Here is a 12,427-nt window from a genome sequence, read left to right as displayed (position 1 = left end):
GGCCCCACAACCACCACCACCACCACCAAAAAACAGTGAAGGCTTTCAAACTTAGAAGTTGTGCTTTCTAGGTGGGTGCTCTACCACTTGAGCCATACTTGCAGCTCTGTTTGTCTTTGTCTTTTTTTTTTGGTGCTGTGCACCAAACTCAGGGCCATATACTTAAAAGGTAAGTGCTTTTTTACTGAGCTAAACCTCTATGCCCTCTGATAGCTTCTTGTGAATTTTTCCAGGCCAGCCTTTTAGACTCCTGTAATACTCATTTGTAGTGAGTTTTACAGGTATGAGCTGCTGGCACGCAGCACTTTTAGTTATTTAAAATCTACAGTATAATTGCTGTAGTCACCATTTTATATAATAGATTTCACTTTCTCCTCTGCTTATCTGTCCAGCACCGTATACTCTTTGCGTAACTTTTTACTTTCTCTTTCCTACTCCCAACTACCTTTGTTTGGTAACCATTCTGTACAATCTACTGTGCAGTAAGCTGTATTAGATTCTGAATATGAGATCATACACTATTTGTATTTCTGTGCTTGAGTTTTTCTATTTTACATTATGGCCTCTGGATTCATCCATGTAGTCACCAATGACAGGAGTCCCCTCACTCCTTTTAAGGCTGACTAGTTTTCTGTATGTATATGAATCATACTTGTCTTAATCCACTCATTCACAGATGGACACTTAGGTTGGTTCCAGATGGTGGTTACTGTAACAAATGCTGTGATGAACATAGGAATTCAGACATGCTTTTGATATACTGAGTTTAGTTCCTTTTGTATATATACAGAAGTGGAATTACTGGATCATGTGGTAGTTCTATTAGTTCTATTAGACTCTACAAATCACTTTCCAAAATAGCTGTACTAAACCATCCCTTAGCATTGTACAAGAGTGTCCTTTTCTCCACATAATTGTCAACATTTGTTGCCTTTTGTCTTTTGATAAAAGCCATGTAGGATGTAAGAGCTAAAATATCATTGTAGTTTTAATTTGCATGTCCCTAATGATTATTGATGTTGAGCATGTTTTCATGAATTTGTTGGCCATGTGTAATCTTCTTTTGACAATTGTCTATTTAGAACTAGATATGCTGCTAGTGTGTGTGTGTGTGTGTGTGTGTGTGTGTGTGTGTGTGTCAGTCCTGGGGCTTAAACTCAGGGCCTGGATCTGTGCCTGATCTTTTTTGCTCAAGGCTAGCACTCTACCACTTGAGCCACAGCTCCACTTCCAGGTGGTTAATTGGAAATAAGAGTCTTACCGAATTTCCTGCCCGAACTGGCTTCAAACTATGTTCCTCAGATCTTAGCTTCTTGAGTAGCTAATATTCAGAAGTGAGCTAGGATTAACAAGGTATAAGCCACTAGCACCTGGCCTCTGCCAGTTTTTAATTAGAGTATTGACTTGTATAAATTCAGGATATATATAAGTATAAAATATTTAACCTTACAGCATGCATAATTTAAAAATATTTTTCTCACACTCTATGGGTTATACCTGAATTTTGTTAACCTCTTTTAGTCTGTGAGGAACCTTTTTGGTTTAATTTAATGTACTTTGATTTTAGTTTTGTAGGTTCTGCTTTAGGGGTCATATCCAAAAAATCTATTACCCAGAGCAGCTTGGTTGAGATATATAATTATGTTTTGGTTTCTTTTTGAATAGTTTTAACTTTTAAGGTTTAAATCTAATTCTCAAATGTGTTTTGACTTCATTTTTTAATATGATGTGAGACAAGGGCCCAATTTCACTTTTTTGTTGTTGTTTTTGAATTTATTTTATTTTATTTTTATTGTGAAAATACTGTACAGAGGAGTCACAAGTACACGGGCAAGATAATGAGTACATTTCTTATCAAGCATTGTTGCCTCCTCCTTTGTTTCCCCTTCCCATCCCTTCCTGTCCTCCTCCCTCCCTCCACCCCCCCAATCCTCCCTGACCCCCCCCTCCCCCGGCATGAAAGTTTTAAAGTTCGTTTTCGACATAACAACTTGTACATCTCATTGTTGCAATGGTTCCACCTGTATCCCTATTTAAACAATTTGTTTTTCTCCTTCCCCTCCAAAAATTATCCCGACATCAAATACAGTGAAAGCAGGGGTTATACTGTGAGGGTGGGACATACAAAGCAACAAAGAAATAATCTTATAAACCAATTTCACTTTTTTCTGCATGTGACTATCCAGTTTTCTGAAACTCTTTATTGAAGAGATTATCATTTGCCAATGTGTGTTCTTGGCACTTTTATAAAAACCAAAGTACTGACCTATATTTTATATTCTAGGCGGGTCTTAAATATTAAGAACCAGAATATTTTCTAGTTATTTTATTAGATCATAATTGTATAATACTAGAAAGAAATTGTGAAGAAACTAGAAAATATGAACATAGAATGAACAATACACTTTTGAGACATCTGTGGATAATTAAAGAAATAGGCAGAAATTCAAAGATTTCTACATCAAGTGGAAATAGAAACACAATTTACCAAAGTCTGTGGGATACAACCAAGGCAATGTAAAGGAAGTTTATATTTATGACTCCCTACATTAAAATATCAGAGAGATGCGAAATACACAACCCCAAGTTGTACCCTGAAGTCTTAGAAAAAATAAAAACAAGCTAAACTAAAAATTAATAGAAAGTCAGAATTAATAAAATCATAAATGGAAGTAGTAAAATGAAGATTTAAAGAATGAAAAAGTAGATGCCACTGAAATCCCCAGGAAGTAATTGAGGAATGTTTTGAACAATTGTATTTCAAACAATTGAAAAAACTAGGTGAAAGAAAGAGTGACCTACAAAAATTGAACTAAGAGAATATAAAATACCTAACATGTAAATAACAAGGCCAGGTATAAGTGGCTCACACCTATAATCAGGATGCTGAGAACTGAGGATCTCAGTTCCAAGTCAGACACAGTGGGAAAGTACTTGAGACTCCTTATCTCCAATTAAAATGAGAAGTGGAGCTGAGACTCAAATGGTGAACCACAAGCCTTGAACAAAAACACTCAGGGACAGCACTCAGGCCCTGAGTTCAAGCCACAGGACTGGCAAACATGTACACACACACACACACACACACACACACACACACACACACACACCACATACACACAGATAATAAACAATAAAATTGAAACAATAATCAGATGCTTTCCAAGAAAAGACAACCCAAACTCAATGAATTCTCTATTTAATTTTACTAGACTTTTTTTTTTTTTTTTTGCCAGTCTTGGGGCTTGAACTCTGGGTGCTGTTTCTAGACTTTTAAAGAACTAAATAATACCATTGTTCCTTGAATTATTCCATAAAAAAGAAAGGGAAGGAAGGAATGCTTCCAAACACATTCTATGAGTCACTATTACCCTGATACAAAAATTGAGTAAGAACACGACAAAAAAAAGGAGAAAGTGAAGATTTCAAAAATGTCAGTCCTTCCATCCCCAGCCCTGGGATATTTGTAAAGCTAATCTTACCTGTTAGTTGCTAGTTAGATTTCTGTGGGGAATGGGGAATGGAGTTGGAAACGATTCTACTATAGGGCTCCCATATCTTACCCTCCTTTTAATTTTTTAAAATTAGTGATTGGCATGATATTTTTTGATAGATATGCTTATCCTTTCACTGTCTTCTGTTTTTTTATTATTACAGTTTGTGTTGATTTCTTACTGATTTCACTACAGCAGTCCTGATCTTCCACAGGTGTGTCAAAGACAGAAAAAATAAAGCTGAAAGGATTGTAATTCCAGATCAATTCACACAGACAACACTTTGTATAGGCCACATTTTAAGGGATACATAATGTCTATGGTTTAATAAAAAAGACACTTCAATGTTATGTCTTTGCAATCGTAACCTCATCAATGTTGTGAAAAGAACAATTTATCTAGGCTCATGTAAGAAGGTGCCTAGATTTACAAACAAACCTTTTTTTGCGCTCTCTTCTGATTTCTATACCTTTCATCTCCTATTTGTGTTGTTTGAGTTTGTTCTCATTCTATTATTGAGGCATTCCAGTACTGGGAATATTGTGTTGTACTAACATACCATTCAATTAGATGTGAAACTCTTAAAGAGATATTACCTATTAGAAAGTACTTTGTGGGGCTGCGAAGGTGGCTCAGTGGTAGAGCGCTTGCCTTGCATGCCTGAGGCCCTGGGTTCGATTCCTCAGCACCACATAAGCAAAAAGAAAAAAGCCGGAAGTGGTGTTGTGGCTCAAGTGGTAGAGCGCTAGCCTTGAGCTGAAGAGCTGAGGGACAGCGCCCAGGCCCAAAGGTCAGGCCCCACGACCGGAGGCCCCTCCCCGCCCAAAAAATTACTTTGTATGTTTATATACTATGTCCTGAGATACAATTCATTATTTTGGCCTTTACATTGAGGTTAATATTGAGGTTTTCAATATTTTTTTACTTATAATTCTTTAAATCATATATGGACAAACTTTTTCTGTAATGGGCTTGATAGTAAATAAATTTATTTATAAATTTATGTGTCAAATTTCCTATCCATCTTTGAAACATAATGACTAGTTTCAAGGTGTATTTTTTTCTTTCATTTTTTTTGGGGGGCAGTGGTAGTGGTGTTTGAACTCAGGGCCTCAAGCTTGTTAGACAGATGCTTGATAGGCACACAATGAGGGAAAACTAAGTATATTAACAGCAAGGGATATGTATAGGACTTTGCTCATAATAACACTAGTTGTGGAGATTAAGTGCCCCCAAATTACCCTCTCTTCCCTTTCAAGCTACTCACTTATGGTCTTATGCTGTACTAAATATATTGTTACTAAATCTATTAAAGAACATTGCCAGATCATGACCTGGGCATTTCAGTTGTTTCTATGCAATGGTGGCAAATGTTCTCTGCCATACCATCAAAAAATAGAAGGAACAACCACCTTTTCGAAACTCACTGGCATCTCGCAGCAAGCCTTTTTCTTGTCTGACAAGCAGATCCAGCTGTGATTTATTCAGTCATGCTGCTACATTGGGAGGCATTGTCATGCAAACTATGAGAGGTCAGGATGCTTCCTTTGCACGGCAAGATTGCTCATTCATTAAAAATTAAAACGTTTATTTCAGGTAGGTGGGCTAGATATTATTATTTCCCACATGCTCATTTCTGGAGTATAGCACTAAAGCATCCTTACTGGGTAGCATGTCTGAGGTCATCCATGATTGGTCTCTTTCATACTTTTACTACTGTAAACTGATCATTCCTAATTTGCTAGCATTGAATTTATTTCCTATTCACAGTTTTCAATGTGCAAGAGGTAAGGAAAATACTTAGATTTGTGTTAGCCACAAAAAGAAGTGTTCTTTCATGTAGATCTCCTTTCATTCAGCAAACATTTACTTGACATCAGCTATACACTAAGCATAGGGCTACGTTTGGGGACTGTGAAACACTCATTTTCCTTGAGAAAATCATAAAGAACTGTGGCCCAGACATGTGATCTGCTCTTAATATTATGTAATAGTTGTAATGGAAGTATGATCAAGTGCATTGAGACACTGGGAAAAAATTGAAAGAAACTGTCCTCATTTCATGCATGCTTCTAGACAATGGAGAAACAGTGGAACAGTGTATTTTCAGTGCTGGAAATGAATATTATGAAAATAGAAATAAAACAGAATTGTCATTTACAGTAACATAAAAATGGAAATGCTGGCTAGGTGTGGTGACACATGTCTGTAATCCCAGCTACTTGGGAGACATAGGCAAGAAGATTCTGAGTTTGAGGCAAGCTTGGGCAAACATTAATGAGCTCCATTCAGAGGCAAAATAAAAACTAAAAGGAATGGAACCAGGGAACTTGAGGAGATGGGTGGGGTTGGGAGAAATGGGGAGAGCAATTGAAAGGGTGACATTACAAATTGCTTTTTACTGAGTAGAATTGTGTTAGCTTGCTATTGCAGTAGGAAAGGTTTCAGAAGTTTGGTCTATCATCACTGGGTTGCACTGCTTGGCCTTTGATGAGGCAGCAGATATGGAGAGGGACAGGGAAATCTTCCAATGACCTACTTCCTCTAACTAAGCCCTACCCCTAATCATCTATTCAACTATGAATCTATCAATGAATGACTCTGTTGATGAAATCGGAGCTCCCATGATCCAATCTCCTCAGAACATTGCTGCATTGTGGGCCCAGCTTTCAACACACAAGACTGTTGGGGACATTTCATATCTAAACCATAACAAATACTTCCACTTGTTTAAACAATTCATCTTAATTTGAGTTTTCTATATAGAACATATATTATATAGAGTTCTATATAATAGGACTTTAACTTACTTGGTATATCCAGGTTTTTGTTTTTTCTTTTAGAACTGGGGTTGAACTCAGCTCCTCATGCTGTATAAGTACTCTACCATTAGAACCATGCCCTTAGCCCTTTTGCTTTTGTTATGTTTTCAGGTAGAGTCTTCATTTTTGCTTAGGACCTACCTATATTTCCTGAGTAACAGAGATTACAGGTGTAAACCACTAAAGTCAGCCTTCAAGATACAATATTTATGATCGTAATGATACTGATCATTATAAAAATAGAATCTTTTATATCTTATCATTCAATATTTATAAATTATGGAAAGTACCTAGTACTTGTCTGAATAAAGATTACAGTGAAGATATGCTGCACATGATACCAAAGTATAATTCTAATCACGTTACAGCTCGTATTATAATTCATGAAAAATTAGTGGCTTAGAAATTAATGACCTATTTTTTCCCTTGTAGGTATTTATGAGCCTCCATTTCTTATACTACTGCAGTGAACCAACCTTGGATGTGAAAATTGCCTTTTGTCAGGTGTGTGTTCCTTACAGGTAAAACAAGGTACAGTATATTCCCTTGTATTTCCATTTTTCATTCAGTTTTATATATTTTCCACCAAAATTAGAGTCTGTGTCATATTTAAAGCAGCTTAGGAAGTACAAGAAAATACTTAGATTTCTTTTCCTTTTCCAGTTCATTTGTTATGCACTCCTTAGCGAGAAACAAAATAGGAACATCCTTTAGTATTTTCCCATCTCACAAATCCTCCTTTCCTTTTTTTCTTTGACTCAGGAAGTCATGTTTGCTTAGGCAGATAGGTGTTTTTCCTTTTGAGCCACACCTCTGGCCCACAAATCCTTAGAACTAAGTCCTAAGCCATTATTATAGCCCCCGGTGAGCTGTTCCCTGCCATGTTCTTCTTATGTTACACAACTGGCCCCTTCTGTAACCTTCCTCTTATAGTCTCCTAAAAATTATGTTAAGTGAAGCAAGTCAGGCCCAGAAGGACAAAGATTGAATGTTTTTCCTTATATGTGGAAGCGAGAACTAGCTTATAAACATGCAAGTAAATACACTGGGTGAGAGATCTATCTATCTATCTATCTATCTATCTATCTATCTATCTATCTATCTATCTATCTATCTATCTATCTATCTATCTATCTACTGAAATATGATAGATTCAAGGGAGAACTCAGTGTAATTCCTTACAAAGGCAAAGTGAAAATTCAACAAAATAAACACTATGAAGAAAATACTTGAAGGAGGTGGAGTTGGGTCAAATAGAGAGGGAAGACAAAGAGGAGAAGGTAGGGGGAGAATGCAGTCAAGCATTGAATTTATTGAGAAAAGCCAGGGAAGAGGTTGGTTGGCAGAGATGAGTGAGAGTGTTGAAAGGGGTGACATTGATCAAAATGCATTTTATTATAAACGCCTTTGTTACATTGCAATTCCTTTGTAAGACTACTTCAAGATAATAACACACAATTAAAAAATGTCCTTGTCTCTTCCTGCTCCACATTGCCTATCCACCACCTCCCTGACCTGGTTTATTTTTCCTTTTTTTTTGGTCCCTTATCAACCCCATCTGTATCTGACAGAACAAGTGTGTAAGACATGTGTACCTTGCTTTCTTTCCCGCTACTCCTTGTTCATTTTTGCACTTGTACAAGTATATTTTTTGGTGTCTTGTTGAAGCTAGCACATACACAGGCTCATCACGGATGTTTCTTCCCAACTCCACATTTTCCCTGATGTCAGGTTGCTAGTTTACAAATGGTTGTGGCAGGAAGATGGCAAAGAGAAAAAGCAAATAGTTGTCCTTCTTCACTTGTGCTTTCTCAGCCTGCTGTTAGCATGTACTAGTACATCACTGAAAACTGGTCTCTTATTCAGGGCTGGGTAACAGTACTGGCAGTGATACCTATCATTCTGCATGACACTATACTCATCTGATAGTATCTACTCTGGAAGATCTGATAGCATTAGAAGTCATTGAATATTAGCTTGAAGAAAAAATGCATGTTGTATGTTTTGCTTATGTAAACAATTGCAATTGTGATTCTGCTCTGGTGGAAAAGCTCAGGTCTGACTTCTGGGGTAGATAGATGGGTGCTGCCACTTACAAGCTGTCTGACTGTTAGTTTATTGATTTAGCATGCAGCTCTTGGACCATTTGGGAGAGGCATTAACAATGAACAAATCAACCACCAAAATAACTAAGTGTATCTTTTTTTCTTCCTTGAACTCTGGGCTTGGGAGCTGTCCCTGAGCTCTTCAGCTCAAGGTGAGAGCTCTACCACTTGAGCCACAGTGCCACTTCTGGTTTTCTGGTGGTTACTTGGAGATAAGAGTCTCATGGCCTTTCCTGCCTGGGCTGGCTTTGAACCATGGTCCTTAGATGTCATCCTCCTGAGTAGTATTGCAGGCATGAGCCACCGGCACCAGGCTTAAATATATCTTTTATCTATGTCCTAAAGCTTAAAAGTTCAATATAACTATCTAGAAATTTCAGCCAAAAAATGTAGATATTGTTTTATATATGCTGAATTTATTTTTCAAATCAGCCTCCAACATTTGGGTATGATAATGGACTCCTAAGATCTGTTTCTAGTAAGAATTCTTCTGAAGTAGAGAAACAAAGAGAACTGTGGTATGAGCTTTTTTGTGTGTGTGAGTTATGGGGCTTGAACTGAGGTCTTGGACACTGTCCCTGAGCCTTTGTGCTCCAGGCTAGCGCTCTACTATTTTGAGTCACAGCTCCACTTCTAGTTTTGGGGTGGTTAATTGTAGATCACAGACTTTCTTTCTTTGGCTGGCTTTGAACTGCAGTCCTCAGATCTCAGCCTCCTGAATAGCTATTATTACAGGTGTGAGCCACCAGCACCTGGTTGGCATGAAAGCATTCTTAATGGCTGGATTTTCTTGCTTATTATGAGCTTTTGGTACATAGAAAACATACATGCGAGCCTAGTACCAGTTGATCAGATGGGTTTGGAATATAGGTTTCTTCCTTTTTCTATTATATCTTATTTCCAAGTGTTATCTAAATAACCACTAAAAGATAGAAAATAAAATTACCGAGTTTGTATACAATCGAAGTTATATACCTTTTCTTTTCTTTTTTTGGGGGGGAGGGGGTTGTCGGTCATGAGGCTTGAACTCTGGGCTTGAGCACTGTCCCTGAGCTCTTCAGCTCAAGGCTAGCACTCTACCACTTCAATCATAGCACCACTTCTGCTTTTCTGGTGGTTTATTGGAGATAAGGGTTTCACAGTTTTTCCTGCCTGGGCTGGCTTTGAACCGTGATCCTCAGATCTCATCCTCCTGAGTAGCTAGGATTACAGGCTTGAGCCCAGGTGCCCGGCCTATATACCTTTTGTACATTAATTTTAGCCTTAGTTCTAGTTGAATTGCTTGAAGAATATGAGATTCATTGATTGTTGTTTAATGTTTTGAATGGTACCAGAGCTTGAACTCACCACTTTGCTCTTGCTATGCAGGCAGGCGGTCCACCAGTTGAGCCACACTGTTAGCCCACACTACTCATGTTATATGGGAGATTTCACTGTGCAGCTCAGACTAGCCTGGCTCCTAACTCAACAATCTTCTTGTCTTAGCCTTGTCAGTATTGAGATTATCAATTAGAACTATCATGCCTGGGTTTGTTGTGGCTTAAATAGAATTGCCAAGCAGGTTTTCAAGGCAAACCGTCTCTTGTTATATTCTGGAATGATATTTTTTGAATCCTTTACCCAAAAGAGAAACCTACAGGAAATCTAAAGTTCAAAATGTGTGTATTTTTTTAAAGAAAGGAACTGTAAACGAATCTAATTTTTGCACAGAGAAAGGAACTGTAAACGAATGTAATTTTTGCACATTTCTGTGCAGTTTCTTCTATAATTCAATCTTGGTTAATTCCTGTCTGAGACATCAGGCTTCATATACACCTGGTTGTTTCAGTCTTGGAGTAAGCTCTGTAGTTCAGGGCTTTATTCAAAGACAGGTGAAATGCAGGGCACTGGGCTTGGAGGATCAGAGTTGGAGATAGTGATTTCACTTCTCAGAATTCAGGTGACCAAATTGGACCATGCAAACTTTTAATGGAAGTGCTAGTATGTAGTAGTCTCCATGTTAGGAAAGCAACCACTTATGGGCCTACTCTTTGGGCCATGAATCCTTCCCTACACGTGGGTGTCAGGCATGGACCTAGGTGATCTCATGTTCAGAGGCACTTCTAAACTTGCAATAGTCCCTTGCCTTCAGGGGCTAATTTGCATAACAAAAATCATACAGGCTTCTTAAAGTACAATTTGTCTTGGTCCTCCTGAAAAATAAGTAAGCTGGTGAGGCCAGACATAAGAAGCTTCTATGTTGCATTTCAATGAATAAAACAATAAAATCTGTGAAAAAGTTATGTTTAGAATTCTGTTGCACTGAGAGATGTGTCAGAATCTTTATCAGGAATATCTTGACAGAGAGATAATATGTGCTGGAAATCCACACACTCACTGATGTGTGTGTTACATCCTGTGTGCACTACTGCTGTCTGGGTTCATGGTTGTGTCTGTGTCTCCCAGTGGTACTGCCTATGGGCCAAGGCCAGGGCTAGTGAGAGGCAATTTTAACCTTGACTTTAAGCTCCAAAGTTGGTCATCATACAGTAAATATTCAATAAATACTCTTTTAATGAAAGAATGAAAATTAAAATAGCAGAAAAATCCTATTTCCCAAGTAGAAATTTAATTTTTTTAATGTTTAAAACTTTTTATCCTTTAATAAACTTAGCAGATGATATAGTCAAAAGCTATGTACATATGAGCATAGAAGATGATGCTAAGTGAAATGAATTCCAAGAACTAGACAAAGGAGGTTTTACTTTGTTGTGGTTCTCAATGTATTACGTGATTTCTTTTTTCTTTTGTGTTTTGTGTATCCCCTGTTGTCACTGTGATACTCACAAGACAATATGTTGGAAATGATTTATAGAACTTGGGGATGTGGTTAGGGAGGGAGAAAGAAGGAGAAAAATTTGGGAAGGGGTAACAAGTTAGACAAGAAATGTAATCACTACCTTAGTTTTGTAACTGTAACCCCTTTGTACATCACCTTGACAATAAAAAAACTTTTTATCCTTTAAAAATGTGTCATTATTATATTTTTAAATTATATTTTTATTATTTTTAAGTAGTTGTACAAAGTAGTTGCCATTCAACAAATCGGCTTATGAATCCAATGTATCTTGACCTGTGTCATGCCTTTCATCATTTTTCTCATCCCTGTTCTCAATTTCCAACCCCTGAATGTTGGACTGTTAATTTTTCTAAGGAATTATGCCATTTGAATGCCTTCACCCCCCCAAATACTATATTTTGGTTAATACATTTATGTATATTTGCATACATTTAAATATACTTGTTTGCTTTTCAAAATCAAAGCGACTTTTCACTATCCTTTCATCTCAGAACTGTATTTAAGTTCAATTATGTTCTGATTATTTTGCTACTCATAAATTATTATTATTATTGTAGCAAGTATCTAATAGTGACTTATTGATCTCTCTAAGTGTTTACTTATACTTGAGTTATGAATACATTCAAATGATTTCCTGATTTTGACAAAGCCTGAGACACAAAAGGTTCAAATTAATTATCTAACAGTGTTTAAGCAGTGTTAGGAATAAAAGATCTGAGCTAAGATTTGTCTTCCTCTTGGCTGTGGCACAGAAACTTTGTATAGATCCTTATGATTTTTAATGCTAAGAAGTTCCTTGTAAATGGCTGATTATTGATTTCACTGTTTATTTACTCAATACATACATATGTGTGTGTGGTGTGTTGTGGATATGTTAACTAGCTTGACTTAATCATTCTACCTTGTATACATATAGCATCATTTTGTGCCAAATAAGCACACATAATTATAATTTGTCAGTCTACAATGTAAAAGGAAATGAAAGAATAAATCATTAAGGTTTTACTTTATTTAATCTTCACAGTAAATGTATTATGGTAAAATCCAATTCTATTTTATTTTGGAATTTGAGATCTTAGCCATTAAATAAATCTCATCTCATTTTATTTTTATTTTGAAATAACATAGTAATTGTATTAATTTAAAGATTATAACATGATGCTTCAG

The 12,427-nt window shown here is 36.8% G+C and overlaps 1 protein-coding gene across 4 annotated transcripts in view; it reads left to right on the top strand.

Moving 5' to 3' along the window:
* The window catches only part of Mapk10 (mitogen-activated protein kinase 10), a 313,485-nt gene that overhangs the window by 143,248 nt on the left and 157,810 nt on the right, over positions 1-12,427 (top strand). For 2 of the 4 annotated variants that reach the window (XM_013020133.1, XM_013020136.1), the window contains exon 3: positions 6,749-6,820. In XM_013020133.1, coding sequence (XP_012875587.1) covers positions 6,755-6,820 — 66 coding nt within the window. In that variant the 5' untranslated portion in view covers positions 6,749-6,754. Of the gene's footprint in view, positions 1-6,748; positions 6,848-12,427 lie in introns of those variants that run through there. The other 2 variants (XM_013020135.1, XM_013020134.1) reach the window with 2 other exon arrangements.

Source organism: Dipodomys ordii, unplaced genomic scaffold, assembly GCF_000151885.1.
Source record: "Dipodomys ordii isolate 6190 unplaced genomic scaffold, Dord_2.0 Scaffold49, whole genome shotgun sequence".
Taxonomy (NCBI): domain Eukaryota; kingdom Metazoa; phylum Chordata; class Mammalia; order Rodentia; family Heteromyidae; genus Dipodomys; species Dipodomys ordii.
Note: the sequence above shows the minus strand (reverse complement) of the source record. Positions and strands in the feature narration are given on the sequence as shown.